A 21,003-nucleotide genomic window follows, 5' to 3' on the forward strand; every position below is an offset into this window, starting at 1 on the left:
AGCAGTGTTTGGACAGAAGCATGATAGATTCGTTTAAAGGGACCTGAGATAATGTGTTGATTCAAAGCCCGATATGTGAATTAGTTTCTGTTCAAGCCTCATTTAAGCTGTGGCTAACAAGATGAGGGCTTAAGAAGCACGGTCATTCAGAACAGCAGCCCACACACACACACACACACACACACACACACACACACACATCCCATTCACCCTAATTCCACCACAGCATTCTTTCTTAGTACAATGTAAAAATACAGGAAGGGGAGGAGAAAAGTGTTTCTGGGAATGAATTCCCCTCACTCCACCTTCTGCTTTCAATTAAATTCCCCCCAGAATTTCTGAAGTTATCTGGCTGGTATTCGTAGGAACTTTGGTAATAATTTCTGCTAATACAGTAAGTACCTCATGCTTTTCATTGTAAAGCATGAGAACATCTATTAGTCATTTACTTCCTGTTAAATTAAACCAAACAATTTTAAACAAAATACCAAGAACAACCAAAGAAAGGAAGCATGTTTTTTTAAGAAAATGATACTTTATTTACAGTTTCAAAAGTCAAAGAAAAGCTTACATTTCCTGCACAAAATGTTTTTCAGTCATTTGCATGACCTATGTATTATTTTCACAAACAGTTATAAATACAGGCAGTCAGTGATTTCACAAATGGTACTGACGTTCAGAGAACACTTTGACTACACACATCTAAATAAAGCTATAAAGATTCGTGCACAGACACATCCACCATGAAAGAGTGTAAAGCTGTTAAAAGCTCCGGAAGTAAGTTTCTCTTCACTTTAACTTAAAACCCTGCGTTACCATAACCGCTCAATACAACACTATTTTGTCATTCATTATTCTCACATGAAAAGCAAAAGAAAAAATCCATATAAATGTTTCAATTGACAGCAACCTCTGAAAGATTCAGAAAATCGCTTAAGTGAATAGAGGGTTAAAGGTCACCGTCAGGATTTACACACAGAAGTTGGTCTTCATCAAATGAGCCCTCTCCTTTTCACACTCCCTCTCAAATTACTTGCAAGTCAAATAACAATAATTCAGATATAAATACACTTTTTTTTAACAGAACAGTAATCAGAATCCTCACAAAAGCATCAGCATCATAAACTGTTCCAAATACCCAGCAGGAGGCAAAATTTTCACTATTCATAGATAAAACAGTTTATGAAGGATGGACTCTGAATTTGATTATTTTTGTGTCACATGACAAAAACTGAGCTGAGACTCATATCCTAACCATCTGAACTAAACATAGACTACATTTACACGAGGCCGCTGCCTCGATTCTTCCGTTATGTTTGGACATTGATTGGGAAAAAGTTCCACACCGCCGAGATACCTAGTCAGTTGTAGTTGTCGCACCACGCCACTACATAGCACTGTGAGTTTAGCATGTTATTGTTACCATTTTTATTGCAACATTTTTATTGAAACATCCTCATATCTGTTCCAGATATGAGGACCTCTGAATGAGAAGCAGACAAGAAGTGAGAATGTGTAAATTCAGCAGAGACGGGGAGATAAATTCCCAGCGGATGTATTTAGTCACTTCCACCGTTGCTCTTGCACCATCATAGAGTTAAATATGGCCATAAATAAATGCACAGAGTTGGTCTGTGGCATTTTGTCAGCTGATTTAATCGAAGCATAACAACAGTCCTGTAGTGCATTATAGTGGTCACAGCAAAGAAAAACAACAACAAAAAACAGTATTCTTGATGAGAAAAGTTGCTTTCTGACGACTAACTCATTAAAGTATGTAAATGAGAACAACTTTTTAAGAGTTCAATCAAATTTAAGTACACTTTAGCATAGCATAAAGGAACAGATGTAATAGGACAGCTCGCAAATGGTAGGCAATGAAACAGTAAATAAATATGCGAAGTGGTGAATAACATCATAAGCTATGTATTTGTAAAAAAAATAATAATAATAATGATTGGAACAAGTTCACATCAGGCATGAGAGCTTAGTTCAAAGTATAAACCATTTCCTATGAGCTTTCACATTGGATTGACAGTTTTGGCAATCACTGTGTCCCTTTACCTTCATCATGAAGAATCCATCAAAGTACAAATAGTCAAGAGGAAATAACTGTAATCCATGGCAGCCTGAGAGTAAAACATGTAACCCTCAGATTACATGTTTCAGAAAGTTACAGAAAGTAACTTTCTGTAACTTTTGTCAGAGAGTTACAAAGAGTTCCTGTAACTTTCTGACAACACTGAAACCACCTAGGAGGAAGCAAATACTTCCATTCAAAAAGTGGAACGTATTTCATGTCCGTGATGGGAAAAGGGAGAATCTGCAGCAACACCAACCTGACTCAGATCGGAGGACTGCAGCGAATCTTCAACCTGCCATTGTCCTTCCAGGGATTTGATTTTACTAACAAAGAGGAACTGTGGTGGGATGCATTGCACCCAAACGGAAAACGTCCTTTAGTTGGTACTTTCCCATCTTGTTCTGTTTGTAATAAAAACTGTAGATGACTCCGGCTCCGATCAATATCACAACCGCAGCAATTACTACACCAACTATTATGTACGGAATGAAGTTTTCTGCAGAAAAGTAGAGAAAAGGGGAACAGAAATTATTCAATATATCCAAACAGTTGAACTTCCTTCTTGGGGTGATGTGAGTTAAAGCTAAATAATATTACTGGAAGAAGTACTGCGGCTCATTTCTCTGAAATGTTAAAAACTTTAGAAACTAATCCTGAGGAAACTCACCTTGGACTGTTACGTTAAATGTAACACTGACAGAGTTCACGTCGTTGCTGACGGTGCAGACATATTGCCCTCCATCCTGAACACCAGCTGAGTCGATTTTCAGATCGGTCCCACTGCGGTGGCCTTTGTTGGACGGCAGCGTCCAGCTGTACTGAGGTTTGGGGTTTCCTTCAGCCAAGCAGATCAAATTGAGAGGTTCTCCTCTGGTGATGCTGATTGGAGCTGGATCAGCTGGAACCTTCAGCTGAGGTCCATCTGTGTTTTTACAGCAAAGAGGGAAACAAAATGGAATAATTCAAACACAACAGAACACATGAGAAAAAATACCAATGCACAGAAAAACACCAAGATTTACTGCTGGACAAATGCTTCCACTTATTGTTACACATTTCAAGGGACATCTTTAACCAAATCATCTGCTGACTTATAATCTCTACTGACAGAATATCTGCTCACATATACACAGTCGCTGAAATCTTACTTATAAACGTATGGAATGTTCGCTCCATATGCACTGTAGCTGTAATGTATTTTTTGAACACAATGTAAGCTGAGTTTCCCATTACAAATGTGCACAAAACGACTATATCTTACTAATGTTGGGGGAAAAAAGCCACAATTTTGCAACTGTGGTGTTTCAATTAAATAAGAAACCCAATTAAAACCCTTGTGAATGTTAGTTTGCACAACAAGCCATTAAGAGACACAATCCTCCTTTTACTTTCTGTCGTCTTCTTTGCCTGTTTCACCAGTAGCAACGTCTGATTTTTGATCAGTTACCATTAAAAATACTAAGTACATATTTATGAGGCTAATTTTTACAAATAATTTTTATTTGCTCTGTTGTTGATTAAGAGCAGACAGAGACCAGAACAGTAGGAATTTTCTCAAAAAGGTCTACCTGCATGGGAACAACAACAACAAATCTCTTGCCCTCTAAGACAAATGAAATGTCATAAAAGGTTAACCTTTTTGTCATTAACAGACAAAAGTTACATTTTGTGTAGGAATAACCAAGAAGAGAAGTTATTTGGTATTAAATGTCCATTTCCAAAAACAACTGTGTTCTAAACTCAACCATCATAGAACATCAGAGCAGCTGACACTGATCTCATTTATAGCCTATAAAGATGATAGTATCAACAAGGAGCTTATCTATATTCTATTTTTATGCAAATAACTCACATGATTTTTTTTTTAAATTAAATGACACCCAAATAATAATAATTCACTTTTATTGGTTTAACTGTGAAAATGAGTTTGAAAAGATTTTAAAGTTTCTGTAGCGTAACATTATTAGTGAATTTCTGCATTTAAAAAATAGTTAAGTATTGAAAAACAGTTATTTATGGTCGTTTCTCTGAAAAGAGAGGGAAGACAAAGGAGTATGTGCAATCATATTTAACTAATACAGGTTTTCAGATTAAAACTACCTTTTCAAAATAACAAAAGGAAGGATTAAAATTAGTTTTTAAGCTGACATCTATTAAAAATTACTCTCCGATGGACTGATGCAGTATTCTAATCTTAAATGTTGTGTTTTCATTAGATGCAAGTGAAGAATAATCATAATTAACAATAATAAAGGTTTGAAAACATCAGTCTGTCTGTAATCAATCTAAATAATGTTTAATTAACTTTAAATGAACTTTTCAGTCATCTAATTTATACAGTATGTGTGTGTCTCTCTGAACTTACAATAAACTGTAGCAGTGACCTCCTCTGATTTCACCACTAGAGGGGGCTGTGGTCCTTCAGCTCCCAGTTCCAGCTTCGCTTCACACCAGAACTGAACTCCATCATCTTCTTTTCTGGTGTTGTAGCTCAAAGAAAATGTCTCACTAACTGGTTCCTCTGTAATATCATTGCTTTTCACTTGACCCAGAGGCATCTGACCTCTGTAAAAGGTCACAGTGAGGTTTGCAACAGGAGCGACGTTCAGTACATCACACTGTAGGGTGACCTTTGAACCATCAGTCAGAGGTTCAGAGGGGTTTAAGCTGAAGGACACATTTTCTGGAGGTTCTGGAGAGGAGAAGAGAATAACAATAGAAATAATAGTAACGATTAATAACATCAAGCAACAACATTCATGTTGAAAACGCAAGATATAAAAAACTTCAATGGTAACAACAATGGATAAAGATAATTCTCTAAAATGTTTTGGTGACATTAATTAACTTACTGTAGACAGTAACAGGCAAGTCAGAGCAACACTGAACATTTGCCGAGGTAGTATAGTAGCACTTTGGCTTTAATTTCCACTCAGTCATTCGGTCCACTGTCCAGGTCACTTTGGTTCCATTGCTGTCATGAGTTCCAAGAGAAGCTTCCATACTAATAATACTTTCATCCAGGGGAAGACAGGCCTGCTGACAGGCTACACATGTAGCAGAGGCTGGATCACCGAACTTCACCACCAGTCTGGATGGAGTTATCACAGGTTTATCTGGACAGCTGTAATCTGTAAGAAACATGGATAATAATATTATTACATTTGAGTCTTCTCAGAAGTCAAAACACAATACCATTAGCCTTTGTAAATATACTAATTACATAGGATAAGGTTCTTAGGAACTTAGAGATTTTTAATCACCATTTTAGTGTTCACATAGTGCTACTAACTGGTGCATTATTTTTATGTTTAACTTTATTCAACCCAGACACAATCAGTGCTGTCGATCTGGTCTTGGAAATGCTGGATGAAACGTCTCACCTGAATTTTTTTTCTATGAAAAATATTGTCTAGACTGTTAGATCAAATAAAATCCTTAGTTCTGCCTCTAATCTGACGCATGAAAAGTTAAACACATTTCAATATTTCAGTTTTTTTCTAAGGATGTCTGGTTATGCAACTCCAGTACATACTCTGTTAATCATAGGAAGTTAATCAGAGTTCATGTTTCACAAGTATCAGCTGATCATGACAAACATGTTAGTTTGAGAGTCATCAGATCATTGGCAAGCATTAAACAGAGAGAACATCTAAAGGAGACACAGAACTACTAGTACAATCCAACACCTCACTAAAAACTAGAAGGAAAGTGAAGAACCATCACCTCTGAAAAAAAACACAACTTAACAATAATGATCAACAAACTCTTTAAACATTTGGTGAAATCAAATCTAAGGAAAACAACAGAAGTCAGGGTTGTGTTTTAAAGCAAAAGTATTTCCACAGGCACAATGTGAAGGGAACTGAAAAGGTTTCCACAGAACTGCTTCGTAAGAAAACCGCTGATCAGGGAGGCTAACTGGAGAAAACAAGATTGCATTTTCAAGTGAGCACAAAGATTGGACTCTTGCGCTGGTGTGGCCCAGAGGTTAAGCACAACCCACATAAGGAGGTCTTAGTCCTCAACACGGCCGTCGCAGGTTCGGATGCTGGTCTGATGACCTTTGCCGCTTATCTTCCTCTTCTCTGATTACCCACTTTCCTGACTGACTGGCCACTAGAGCCAACAAAGCCTTTAAAAAGTAAAAAGATTGGACTGATGCAATCTTTGAGCTGAGATAAGCAAAGAAATACTAAATACTCTCCAGCATTATGGCACATCAGGGTAAGAAGAGAGCCAGATAGAGTGATGTACTCATTGTCCCTAGTGCCTACTGTACAAGCATGTGGGATTAATGCTATGATCTAGAGTTGATCAAGTCCAGGTTCAGCAACATTATAAGTCCAAACAATGTCACGTGACTACCTAGATATATTGGATGACCAAGTTATTCCAACAATAAATTTTGTTTTCCCTGATGGCATGGCATTCCAAGATAACAAGACAATGTCAGGATTCATCAGGTTCAATTTGTTAAAGAGTGGCTCCCGGAGACATCATTTTCACAACTGAAATGTCTGAACCAATATTAACCCCACTGAGAATATCTGGAATTTGCTGGTGGAGGCTTTGTGTAGTAGTCAGACTTTTTCTATCGTCTGCACAAGATCTTTGTGAAAACTTAATGTAAAACTGAATGCAAATCTTGAGACATTACAGAAGCTTATCAAAACAATGCTATGGTGAATGTGTGCCTTAATGCTAACTAAATATTAGTGTATTCACTCTTTACTAAAAAATTACTTTTGGAAAGGTATTTTTTGCCAAAAGTGATTTTTTTTCTGCCTTCATCATCTTTAGATAACAGGAGTGATTTTTATTTAGAGTTTTGTTCCAAAATCACTTTTGGCACAAAAAAAAAAAAAAGACTTAGACTATTATTTTAGTTAGGTGACATCATGTGACATATATACACATACACACTCGAACATGCATACATACATTTATAAATGTATCCATTAGTCTACTATTTAGGCTTAATATCTAATTACATGCCTGTAAGCATGTGACCAAAGTCAAATTCCTTATTTAGGCCCACAAACATGGCCAGAGAAGCTGACTCTGATTCTAACTGTAATCTAAAACTTGAATAATATAAATTGTACTCCGAGGTTAAGGTTGTATTAAAGCTGCCAATAATCATTTTCTCAGTAGTTTGACTTTTCTGTTGTTATTTTACACAAAGCAGAAATTCAGTTATATTATCTTAGGTGATCGATACAATTTTAGAAACAGCTCTTTAAATTCAAACATACATAAAAGTTATTCAGCAAACACATCCGGAACACACTAACAATAATAATGCGACAAACACGCGAGACATTATAATCTAACAGCAGGAATAACGGGATCCTGACCCAGTTAGATAAATGATCGCATCTACGGACTCTGTTTACGGACTGGAATTAACTAAATGTGAAGTTTAAAACGATCCTTCCCACAGGAGAAAACACCGTGTCAGTTGACTGGCCTGCCTGAAGAAATGGCTATCTTGAACCTTTCCACTCTGTACCGATGGAAGATGAAATCCCGGAGCGGAAGACGGGAAACTCACCGCACGTGGACACATGGAAGCACCGCAGAATATTCAGGAAAGAAATCAGCAGAAAGAGGCAGGAAAACATTTTGTCTCTTGCGTTTCAAAAGAAGTCGAGCTCTGGTCGCAGAAAACGTCCCGAAGTGGAAAAATGCCCGACTGCGGCGTTGAAGTGAAATTAAAAAGCTTCGGACTCACAAGATACAGGGGGAGGCGCAAAGACAGAAACTTCTGTAATTTCCCACCGTGGCGTTTCGCATTAAGAAGCTGAAATTGAAAGTGGAATTGGAGGTTGTGTTTGACGGGCACATGGATTACGCATTTTGGGAAATCCCGGTACTGTCAGCAGAGGGGGAATGTGCATAACTATCTTTATCTCGGCCTGACTGGTCTACTAATACAATCAAAACAAGTTGTCCGTCATCCTGAATGGAAAAGAAAGTAGATTAAATCACGTTAGTCCTTTTATTTTCTGTCTTTCCAGATTGTGGAAAACCTTTTTGTCATGTGAAAGAAATATTTGAATAGTGTCCTGACACTGATGAATGCTGGCTCATACTAATACAATGAAAGTAAACCATTGATGAACTTTTTTAAATAGTGCAATCAGTGGTGGCTTGAAATGGATGATATGGTTACAGACTAGGTCAGCATTGCCTGGTGGGTCCAAAAAGAAACTCCATTAGTCACGCCCCAACAAGTTTACTTTTGCTTCTTTGCAGAATACTCATCTCCACTCTGTTAGCATTGTAAGAAGATATGGCCGTATATAAAAACAGCTGGGTGACCCTGAAGTTGAGCAGCTTCTAAGATAAGCCATTTCACTGTTTCTAAAGAACTGGGGGCTCATTTCATCAGCAGTGGGTTCAAATTCAAACCATAAACTACATAATTTGTTGATGTAATAGTGCTGGCAATCGAATAAAAACAAAATCAGAGTAATTACACTCTACTGCTGTGGTTAATCACAATTAATTACCATGCCTAACTTCATAAGTTTTAAAAATAAATCTGCACACATTTTCTTGCTGGACTGGTGACCTGGGCAAGCCCCTCCTACTCCTGTTGTCCAACCAATTAAAATGCAAGCAATTATTTGTTTGTATTTTGAAGCAGAAATAAAATAATGTAGACACCCAGTACTCTACAGCAACTAGAGGAAACTTACTTCACTATACAAGTAGTAGAAAACTTGTTCAGGGGACAAGTGACATATACGATTATTTTTTTTCTAGTTCTTGAGTTCCCCACTCCTATCTGCTGCTGCTCCCATGTAGCACATATCAAAAACCACCACTGTATTCACGTTTTCAAAAGATGGGCAGGATTATATAAAATCAACATAATCATCATGTTGTTGATGATTCCCTCATCAACAACATAATTAGAGTGTTACTTTGATTCTTTCATGCATGTTTGAAAAATCCTTTAATCTCCCATGGCAACCATTCAGCTGTGCAAAATGCCTAGGTGGACCTAGCTCCGCCTTCGAGGCACAGCTCCTCCTCTGAGCTGTTGTTTCCATGTTTCTACCTCACAGAGCAGCCCTCTGCCTCACTCAGCTCCTTCAGACTAGAAAGCAGCAATTAGCAAAGACATAGTGAAGCTGCATATGTGCTGAACTTGTCACAGGACCTATTTCTCAGTGCAACGCTGGTAAAAACGTTGTTAAAGGGTTAATAGAGGAGCCTTGGTGTGATTACTTCCTGAAGGCGGATTTAAAAAAAAAAAAAAGACAGGTGCCCAATTTCAACGCATTAAATTACGAGGTTACATTTCTTTTAGTTAAATATTTGATATTTACAGCATTTTTACAACTGAAGGTAATAGTTACTTGATTGTGCTAAAAATGGCACTATATGTGCCTGGAAAACACATAGTACTGCCTCTTTAAGAAAACGTTTTATCTCAAACCAACATGTCTAAAAGCTCTCAGTTTTCCAGGCTTTTATGTTCAGGAAAGTTTAAAGGAAGTCATTTTTAAATAGCTTTTAAATAATCCATTCACTAAACTTCCCTATGTGTTTCCTAAAAGTCCTTCCTCTGTTTATCAAAACAAAATCCTGTCCTAGTTTTTTTTTTTTTTTTTTTTTTTTTTTGTGGTGGGGGGGGATTCTGCTAAACACTACCTTGACTCTTGTGCCTATTTGTCTTTGAGGTCAATCTAAATTACGCTTTCTGGAAGCGCTGCACTTTATCACTTAGTCAGCTTTACTGATGTTTGTTTCTACAACAAGGCCAGGGCTGGAGCTGAAATAACCTTCGTGAGTGAAGGTTAGTAAATGATTAAATATAAAGAGCTGCATCAGAAGTGTGTCTAGATGGAGTTATTTTTGATTTAATTTCCTAATTCTCACCAGCTGAAGGTGTGAATATAAAGCACACAAACATTGCTGCGATGCAACATGAATATAAATAAATGAAGCGCATTCTGAGTCATTTGAAAATGTGTCGTGCAGCATTTTCACAACAACTCAAAGAAATAATGCAGACTTCTTTATTTATTGGTGTAGAAAAAATAGCCTTAGTAGAAAGGATAAGTTATCTGCCAGTCAGAATTGTGTATTAATGTTACTGTGTTTTGAGCTTTAAGTTACTGAAGCTAAATGCTGAGAAAATATATCTTTAACATTCTCAATTCAACAGTAATCTGATCAACTTTTGTTGAGATGCTTTACAGCAAATAGTTATATAGCTGCAAGGGGAAAACATGCATTATTTTATATATCCAGATTCACGCTGGTGACTGGTAATCATCAAAAGAAAGAGTAAAACTTACATTTAAATGGGGGGAGGGAGGCTGTGTTACATACATAAAAACTGAACTTCCTTTTATCACTTCTGCATTATGTTATGGGAAATTTTAGGCTCACATACTGTGACTTTTATGCCGAAAGCATAAAAAAAATAACAATGTAGAAAGAATCTTTTATTTACAGAAGAAAATTAGGGAAACTGGAAACAAAAAAAGAATTATGACTTTTAATCCCAGAAGATTAAACTCAGAATTTAGAGAAAAATAAGTCTGAATTTTCTTTTTCTTCCAGTGGGCCTAATCTATGACATATTTATACAGAATTATAAATGATGCTGTGAGGTTTCTGAAGTGATCCAAGGAGGAGGTAGACCACAGAAATGTCAGCCAGGAGATAATTTAAGATTGATATTTGTCACTTTTCACTGCCAAGCACACACTCTGTCCATAAGCAGAGACTCTTCTCTGAGCAGCTGTGGCTCTGCATGTGACGCTACAGTCAAACACCAGTTTCTGGTGTTAAAAGCAACACCATAGCTGGCTGTAGGTTTTGCTGATTGAGCAATGAGTTCAATCAGTTTGTTGATTTTAGTAATATGTACCTTTTCATTATCATTATTTAAGCAGTCTAAGTAAGAACGTTTATTAACACAAACCACAGAGTGTGTCTGCAGACAGGATGTTGATGACTAGAGGTGACACAGTAGGGACATTACATACTTGGCCTTGAGTGCATCACACTTTCAGAAACACATTAATACTAAACCCTGCAGCATCACATCTCATAACAAACTAATTGTAGCATAAATGCTTCTGTAAAGTGACAAATGTGAGTATAGTTGGTATACTGTTTAATCAGTGCTGCCTGCACACCCATTAAAATCTTAATCTGTGGCTTCCTTTAGATGTTGTTGAAAACAAAAACTGAATTAAAAGCAAGTTTATGTATATCAGCCTTGATAGTGAATTGACAGGAAAGAGGGTAATGAGAGAAGGGGGAAGACGTGCGGCAAAGGCCACCAGGCCGGGAATCGAACCTGCAACAGCCACATCGAGGACTGAGGCCTCCAATGTGGGTTGTGCTTAATCTCTGCTCTACCACAGCACACCAAAACAAGTTTATTTTAAGACAGATGTAGACATTGTGAGAAGCAGATGCTGCACACTAAAGAATGTCAATATAGCAACACATAAAACAAGTTGGGTTGTGATCTGGAGTCATGTTTGTTCTGAACTCTCTCCAGGATATTAGCGCTTCTCAGTTTTCTACATATTTTCTATCGAATGTTACACATTATCACATTTCTCATCAATAATAGTTATATTAGGTAAATAAAACCTTATATAAGAGGTTGTAGACTGTTTTAATTCTCATCAGAGAACTGGAACAACAGTTTGATTTTCAATAATTCAACCTTTTTTAAGTTGGAAAACAATGTATATGTATATATCTTTCTTGCTTTGCAATTATGTAATACTTTGTGTTGATCTAGCTCATAAAATCTCATTTCCTGATCATTTTGAGACGTAGCCATGCTTTTGTAAGGTGTTGTTGTAGAATACTAGAGCTGCTGTGGCTCAGCGGTCTGAGTCTGGCATGCCTGCCGGCAGCAGGAATGCTCTTTTTGAAGCACTGAGGCTAGAACGTAAACAACTTCACAGGAGAAGCTTCCCCTCATGTCACTTCCCCTCATGTCCAAATTTGGGCATATCTGCCACTGGAAAAAAAATCTGGGTAAGTGAATGATCCCGTCAGTCCATTCACAACCACTCATGATATCTTAGTAGTTATATCCTCTTTTTATCTACTAAGGACAACATGAGGCCAGAAAGCTTATTGTTATTAACTACTATTTGAGTTATTAAGAACAAATTCTTATTTACAATATGAACCTGGTGGAGAGGGAAGGAAGATCAACCAGCCGACCTTACAGTAAATAACAAACATTATAGCAACACTAGCTGTGTTTCCGTTAACCATAAAACACAGAATTTGAAACACGGCAATTTAGAGAAAAACAAAACAAAACATGTTTTTGGATTAAAAGTTTTTCTTCTAGACTGAGGTGTTTTTTTTTTGGCTTTTATCAAAATTAGTATATTTATTTAAACTACAATGGAAACACTTTGTTTTCGCGTCACATGAATCATGTCGTCAACAAGAAGATGCTACTGCTGCCGGAAAAGACAAAGAAGACAACAGGAAGTGGTTGGAGGATGATGGCGCCGCTTGTTTTTAATGAATCATAGAGTGAACAAATTTATTCACATGTCATTTTAATTGCGTTTCTTATTTTGTAGAAACACCTCAACCACTACTATTTTTTTCGAAAACGTTTTATAAAACATTAAGAACAATACTTAGACAAAGGCATCAGATAAAATTGACATTAATTTTTAGCTAAGACGCGTAGGTTTTAGACTGCAACTTTAGAATACCTTTAAAAGGTCCTTTTGTTTCCAGGTTATTCAACTTTACAAGTTGCAGAAATTGGTTAAAGGCTGCACACATTTCATTCCAGCTAAGAAATAGTGACGGTTACTTCTGAGCTGCTTTATCTCTGCTTTTCAACTCTTGTCTGTTTATTTAATGGCAGAAATGCTGGGAAGCAAATAAGTTATCTCAGATAGCTTTCTGTGTAAGAGCAACTCCCTCTTGTGTGAACTTTCACTTGGTGAGTTTGCAGGTGTTTCGCATAGTCTATGCCCAAAAACGTGAGTAAAGGAAAGTCTTTAAAGGCATAAAAGGGTCTCTTTAATGAACATATGTTTGACAAAATTAAGCATTTTTGATTGTTTTCTCAAGACAACGAGTTCATTTCCTGTTTTCTCAAGATAATGAGCTTATTTCCTGTTTTCCCCAATAGTTTTCTCGAGACAGGTTAATTTCCCGATTGTTTTCTTGAGATAAGTTAATTTCACATTTTATCAAGACGAGTTAATTGCCTGTTTTCTTGATAAAAGTTTATTTGCTGTTGTTTATTTCCCAATGATTTTCTCAAGATAAGGGGCCTATTTCATTTTTCTCTGGATAATAAGTTAATTTCCTGATGTTTTTATTGAGATGAGCTAATTTCACATTTTTTTGAAGTAAGTTAATTTCCCATTTTCTCCATGGTTTTCTTGAGATAACAGGTTAATTTCCTGATGGTTTTCTCAAGACAATGAGTTCATCTCGATAACAAGGTGATTGGTGTGTGTATAAAACTTCATTTTAATCCATCAGCTGCATCCCACAATGCCTTCTCGTTATGTCGAGAAAACCATCAGGAAATTATGTTACCTTGAGAATATCATTTGGAAAAAATAAATGCAGAAAATGTCTGAGCATATGTATAAATGAGTTGAAAACAATAGTGAAATGGTTATCTCAAGCATTAGTGAACAAACAACAGTCAGTGATACAGTAAATGAGATACAACCCTCATGGTTTCCATATGGAAAGTGATAGAGATAGTGAAATGCTTTGGATTAATATGAGCCCCTTTACAAAGGCAAGAGTACTAGCAGTTTACTAACCTTTAGCAGACAGGAGTGTGTTAACAAAATGCCAAGATGTGAAAACGACCACAACGCCTTAGAGAAACCAACTGGTGCTGGTCGTCAGTCTGGGAGGGGCTCTACTCTGCTTTTGTCTGTTGAAAGAATCGATTTTCCAGAAAATTCACCTAATAGTCCAACAGTACCACCTTAACAGAACAAAGAATCCCCAAAGCTTTGTCTCGCACTGTACTGACCTCAGGCAGCATGTGAAGTATGCATGCCAGTGCTATAGAAAAGTCTTCCACAATGGACACAATCTCCTCCATCTCCTCCACGTGCAAAACTGCTGCAGTCCCACTCAAAAACAACCAATCAGAGCCAGGGGGAGGATCTCAGCGCTCTCAATCAATATCCTGTACGCTCTTCAATGTGCTAATGGTGGAAAAACAACTTACAGAAAAAACGTTACAGAAAAACGTTTATCCGCCATCATTTCTGGCCATGCTAACTAGCCTTAGCATTCATGGCAGGCTATGCTGTGGTGAACCAGTTGTAGCTTAGCACAGAGCAAGTGGGACTGGCTGAGCATGAGAGTAATTGACAACGTTAAGACCCTCCTCCTGGCTCTGATTGGTTAGTTCTGACTGCGTGGTGTATTTCTGCACTTCGTACTGGGAGCATTGGGAAAAGGCAGAAAAGCTCATTGTTTCAGATTATCCGTCTTATATTATACTATCATAACAATGTATTTTTTTTTATAATAGTTACACACTGCAGCTTTAACAGGACTGTACAGAAGAAAATGTGTTTACAAATTTTAAAGAAATGTTATACAAAAGACAAGTCCAAAAGTCCCTTCACATAAATGAAACTGTTAACTTCCTTCTTTTGCCTAGGTCAAAGGTCATAGCTGCTTATTCATATCCGTTTTTTTAGACAATGACTGTGTGTTTCTCCTTTTTACAACCATAATCTATTTTAATTCTCTCTGACAGATGGTCACACATTTGATTCTAGAACGTTATTGACACGATCCAGTAAACTATAAAGAAAGACATTTTAGATTCTTGGCTCAAACTGAACTTAGCAGTGAATATATTAGACAGCATCTAGTTCCACTCAGGGTTTCCCCACAAGCTTCCCCTTTCTCTCTACGCTTCCATCAGCCTCGTGACAAACACTTTGACGTGGGATCGTTTAGAAAGAGTTTCCATTTCTGTAAAAAAAATCTGAAGTGAAACCTCAAGTGAATTTATCCAGGATAATGGTAATGGCATTAAGATTTCAGAGAAAAGTGGCCAGAATCTAACCTGACCAAAAATAAAATTGTCATAACTGATAGTTCAACGTCTACATCATTTAGTCATTTGTGTACGTTATAGCAGTAGTTTCTCACTCCTTCCAACAGAACGCAAATCCTTGGACAAGCATCAGTTGCTTCCATATGATTCTCTGCTGTTTTCCTTAAGTCATGCCAGTCAAAATAAACTATGCTTATGAATGCAGAATAGTTGTTCCCTCTGCAGTTTTTCTTCATTACATAATTGACACCAAAATACAACACAGTTATAGATGCAAATTTTTCTGACTCCTGTGATCCGATTAGATTATGATTTTTAGGGTCACAATTTGGTTCAGACACGATTTTTGATTCAGAAAAAAGTTTCTGTTCAAATACTCTAGAGATTATGTTTAAACGATGTGACTGACAAGAGAAAAAAGTGTCATGTTTGAATCTAATCTTCTGACCCACATGCAGATCACACAACGGAGAACTCAGATAAATATAGATTTATTTATTTCCAACACAATAAAAAATGATGCACAGGTTCAAGAGGTAATGGGTGGAAGCAACCAGGAACTCCAGGCAACTGAACACAGGAGAAGAGAGATGGTGAGTTCAATGTAATAGGAATCTGGCAAACTTCAGGTGAATAAATGTTTTTACTTAAGAGTGTGGCTGAAGCTGGGGAGAGGTAAACTGTGGGTGGTCCGTGAGTCGGGGCTGAGGCTGAGGGTGGACAGGTAGTACAGATGTATGAGGCGGGGATGGATGTGAAGGGACCGCCAGCTGGTGTGCAACAGAGGTATGTTGACGGCTGATGGATGGCTATGGTACTCGGATGACCGTGGTGGGTAATTTGTCTATGGTGTCTTGAGAGAAGAGGGCACAGGTAGATCCAGAAACTCAGAACCAGATGGATGTCTCCACAAAGTCATCAAAGGAGTCTTGAGAATGAGGCATAACAAAGGTTACAAGGAGCTCAGGTGAGTATTCACAAGAGGCAATCTACAAAGGGCCTTCCGCTCCCTCCTTAAATACACCTCCTGATGAAGAATGCGCTGCAGGTGCCCAGCGCCAGCAGCCCAGACACGCCCTCCAGATGGAACCCGCCTCCAGATGCCCTCTGGTGGAGAAGGAAAGGAACACACCAACCACCGACACCCTAATTCCCCACAAAAAGACAGTACAAATAAATATAACATTTATTTAAAACTGTTCAGTAAGGTTCCACACAAACTCAATACATTTTTATTAAAGCAGAAATAGCTTTGTGCATATTCCTGTAAATATAAGGAACCATTACTAGGTTATTGTAGATGCCTGGCCTTTTTAAATTAAAACAATATGAAGAAAATAGAAATATTACAGAACACGAAACATACTCTGCTGACTCTCGCATTTTTGTTTCAGTCCATGACTTTGGACTGATTGACTGACGTATACGCTAACATACAGGGAAATGTGTCAAACCACAGAGGAAGTATTCACACACTGGCATGAGGTGAACTCTGCTCCACTGAGACAGTGATGCTGAAAATGAAGTGGGCAAAGCGGTGAAGAAAAACTGTAAATACATGTTTTACTTTACTTTGTAAATATGTTGGAGTTGTTTGATAAATCATCATGAAAACTAAAAAAATAATTTACCACATTCTGTAAAAATAGCAAGGTCATGCCCTTCCTCTTTCTCTGCTGTTTGCCTGGTTTATGGTCTAACCAGCTCTCTTACCAGGGCTGAACCCAAAAAGACAAATAGACGTGACTACATCACTATCAGGAGCTCCAGTTAGGAAAACAAAGGCTAAGTTTCAATAAGTTACAATACTGAGGAGATTGCTAATCTTTGGGAGTCGTAGTGATTCTAACTCTTGGGTCAGTGCCGCTGTGTTAAAATGCTGAAGTTCTGTTGAGGTTTAATGCCCAAAGTTTAGCAGTGGCCCCTCCCATCCACATCGGTAAAATCTGCTGGATGGATTTTGCTAAGACAAAACTTTCTTTATTCTTCTTTTGGCCTTTTTACAGTCAAACTGAAGAGGTGAAAATGTATTTCAGATGAGAAACAAGCAAATCCCACAGGGGTATTCCCAGCTTGATTTATTTACCACACCTCTCCAACCAGCTTGATTTATTTACCACGCCTCCCCAAGACAATGGTGGTGTGTTGCAACAGATCTGAAGAAAAAAGAAAAGAAAACAAATGTTTTGTGACAGCCACTTTTTAATCTTTTGACTCTCATAGTTACATTTTTTAGAGTTTTCAGATTTCTATAGATTGCATTTTTCAGTGTCTGCTAGGTGAGCTGTAGCAAATTGTCTGAATACTGCTGAACCTCTTCAAAGCTTACAGTAATCTACATTCATTACACCAATCTCTGTCAAGGAGAGATGATAGAGGTCAAAGGGGCAGTATTATGTTAACTAGACATTTCTGAGCTTTTCATCATGTTATAATGTAATTCCCTCATCAAAAACATACCTGGTGTTGCCCTATATTTGAGAAATTCTTTAATCTCACATAGCAACCATTTGGCTGTGCAAAACATCTGGGTGGACCTAGCTCCACCTTTGAGACGCAGCTCCTCCTCATGGAGCAGAGACTCCTGTGACTCCTCCCTCACAGCTCCTTCAGACTAGCCAGCAGCAATTAGCAAACAGCTGGTGGAACTGAGCATCTGCTGAGCTCTTTATAGGAGCTACTTCTCAGAGCAATGCTGGTAAAAACATTGCCAGTGTTGTAATACTCGAGATCGGTCTTGGTCTCGAGACTGGTCTCGAGACCATTTTTTTATGGTCTCGGTCTCGACTCGGACTCAACCACATTTGGTCTCGGTCTTGTCTCGGTCTCGGGCACTGAGGACTCAGCATTTTATTTCAAGACCAGTCAAGACCGCAACTGTGAAAATATCACTAAACATACAGCATACTATCCAGTTTATTTGTTAACATCTTTGTTTTCAGTGGATGCAAAACGCACGGATTAAAATCCAAGCAAATACCTGTTTCTGTTACTCCCCCCTCCCCATCTTTCACTCGCATGCAGCGCTCCAAGACATGTGCAGTTTGTGGTTTCCTCTGAGCAGCAGAAGATGTCTGTCTAATCGTCAGTAATAGAATAGCGCTGCATAAATCATCAGAAATCCGATGGCCACAGCTAACTCAGCAGCGCTTCACTTTCACAGACGGTGGGGACTACATCTAACTTTTTTCGTCACTTAGAAAAGAAGCTTAAAGAAAGGTAAGCTCCGTTGACGTGATGTTAGCAAAGCTAGCTGTACAGAGACACATAAGCATTTGTGATGAAAAAAAGTTCTTTCACTGCACTTAATTATTGTGCAGAGGTGTTGACTGACTTGTTACATATATGGGACAACAATGTGTCCAAAAGTCCGCAATATAGTGATGTGGCATTCAGGAACAGTCCGATTCTTCTGAACGGCTCTTTACTTAGAAAATAGGACTGGAGTGTCACTGAGAGCGTTCTTTGTTCTTGTAATGCTCTGCGTACACTGCAATAGCTATCATTATTTTATGTAATTATGTAGATTGATATTTTTTTTATTAAATAAATAAAACACAAGAACGAAAGAGCACACAGAGCATGCACATTGCTCTATGATTGTTTTCATTCAAAGTGGCAGCTGTAATGTGTGCCATGGTGTCAGACTACCTGGTTTCATGTAGCAGGAGAGAGGGTGAAAACAGCATCTTGTGCTTGGTTACTTCTTGCTTGTTGCTCCTTGGTCAGTGTTCATAGTTGAGCGTTATTTACCGTCAGGGCATTGCCTCAATTGCTATGTTTGATGGTGCAGATAGTGATGGTTTCTGACATGAGCAACATGGGCAAACACTCAGGGTGCTATCTTTTAGGGATGGCAAGAGACCACCGCGGATTGTAGCACAAAGATGGAAGCAATTGGTAAAATTTATTAAATATTTAATATATAGGTGTTTTATGGGAATATGGATCTTTGAGATCAATTTGAGAAGCAATTTTGATCATATTTCACCATTTTATCATGTCCAATAGCGCGGGGTCCTGGTCTTGGTCTTGACTTGGTCTCGGACCCTAAAAGTCTTGGTCTTGTCTCGGCCTCGATACGCTCTGGTCTTGATCTTGGCTTGGTCTCAATCACAACACTGAACATTGCTAGAGGATCTATGTTGTGTTGACTTCCTGAAGGTGGCGTTTCAAGAAGAACAGGAGTTTCTTAAATAGACAGAGGCCCAATTTCAAGGCATTAAATAACAGTTAAATTTGACATATATAGCATTTTTATAACAACCAAAGGAAACATAGTTACTTGATTGTGCTACGTAGCTGGAAAACACATTTAATTGCCTCTTTAATTATGTGAAATATGTAAAATGTTCACTAATATTAAAGACAATAAAAAACTGCATTTCCCAACCACCATTGCTTAACAGATGAAAAACAAGTTACGCAAGCTTTCAACTCATGATTTTGTTTTTGAACTGCACAGTTGGGATGCCTGATTTATTTAAAACGCTCTTTCATCATACAGTCTTGTGACACATAAGAAAAAAGCTAAAACTGCTTTTTCAGTGAAACTGTAAGTCATTGTAGGTTAAGAAGTTTATTAAATGTCACCTCTTGACGTTCAGTGATGTATTGGACAATTATTGAACACTAGTGTGTAAATGCTGTCATCAATTTGGTGTCATCGCAAAATTTATGAAAAGACACAAAGAAGCTCAAAGTTAAAGCAAAATTTCTGTCTTTTTCACAGGTTAAATATGAGGCCAGGCTGTCAAAAAAGTAAATAGATTAAGAAAACAATGGAGCACCTCCAGTTTTCTGTCATATTTATATATATATATATATATATATATATATATATATATATATATATATATATATATATATATATACACATATGTGTGTGTGTGTGTGTGTGTGTGTGTGCACGCGTTTGTTTGTAATACCTTGTGGGGACGATTTTCCTGACATATACTACATTGTGGGGACCAATTGCTCCTCGTGGGGACCGGAGCCTGGTCCCCACGAGGGGAAACCCTGTTTTTGGGTCAGGGGTCAGAGTTAGGGCTAAGGTATGAATTGAGTTTTGGTTAGGGTTAGGGTTAGGTATGTGATGGTTAGGGTTAGGAAAAGGGTAAAGGTAAGGTTTAGGCTGTAGAAATGAATGGAAGTCAATGGAAAGTCCCCACAAAGATAGCAAAACAAACCTGTGTGTGTGTGTGTGTGTGTGTGCCGATCGATCGGCATACAAAATGTATGATCGGTGTTCGCCGATCACGGTCTCTTGTTGCCGATCACACAAACTGATCACCTGCTTCTCATTTCCCAGCCTGCCTGTGCAGCTGGTCTCCTTTTTCCTTCACTCTGCGCAAACGCGCAGCAACAAATCCTAAGCGATGTGGAACTATAACTACTGAGTGAATGGGGAAGTTTGCGTGTTGCGGCGGAAAATTGAAGCAGGTCAAAATGCATCAACACGACGAAGCTAATATGACATAAAAACAATGCCATACTTGACGGAGTTTGGCTACATCGAGGCTCACTGCAGTAAAACAGACATATGGAGGATCAGATAGCAGGTAAAGCAGCGCACAGCTACAAACACTCACCCGGATTAGCATGACGGTCAGAAAACTAAACAAATAACCCGCAAAATTATTTAAGTCTTCGAGCTGCGATGTAAGATGCTGGTTCTGCTCTCGCTGTTGAACCGCTGCTACTACAGGTAGTAATATCTGACAGACGGAGCTTCGCTTCTGCTCCACCTGGTAGTGACTCTCACACCGAACCTCTGCTTAAAGCTGCAGCATCTAACTTAAAAAAAATTCATTTTACCTACGTATTAAAACTTTCGCTGTCC

General features: G+C 38.1%; 1 protein-coding gene and 1 long non-coding RNA gene across 2 annotated transcripts; both read right to left on the bottom strand.

Moving 5' to 3' along the window:
• Positions 1-515: 515 nt before the first annotated feature.
• LOC106917140 (cell adhesion molecule 4-like) lies at positions 516-7,907 on the bottom strand. Its single transcript, XM_014985884.2, has 5 exons — positions 7,641-7,907; positions 4,936-5,214; positions 4,449-4,775; positions 2,751-3,005; positions 516-2,579 (listed from the first exon to the last, which is right to left on the bottom strand). The coding sequence occupies exons 1-5, from the start codon at positions 7,708-7,710 to the stop codon at positions 2,407-2,409; spliced, it is 1,104 nt and encodes a 367-aa protein (XP_014841370.2). The 5' UTR covers positions 7,711-7,907; the 3' UTR covers positions 516-2,406.
• Positions 7,908-15,638: 7,731 nt separating this feature from the next.
• Positions 15,639-17,307, bottom strand: LOC148160331 (uncharacterized). Its single transcript, XR_015762364.1, has 2 exons — positions 15,809-17,307; positions 15,639-15,731 (listed from the first exon to the last, which is right to left on the bottom strand). It is a non-coding gene; the product is annotated as an uncharacterized LOC148160331 (long non-coding RNA).
• Positions 17,308-21,003: the final 3,696 nt, after the last annotated feature.

The sequence above is a fragment of the Poecilia mexicana genome, unplaced genomic scaffold (genome assembly GCF_051168715.1).
Source record: "Poecilia mexicana isolate PSO_F unplaced genomic scaffold, ASM5116871v1 scaffold_2, whole genome shotgun sequence".
Classification (NCBI taxonomy): Eukaryota; Metazoa; Chordata; class Actinopteri; order Cyprinodontiformes; family Poeciliidae; genus Poecilia; species Poecilia mexicana.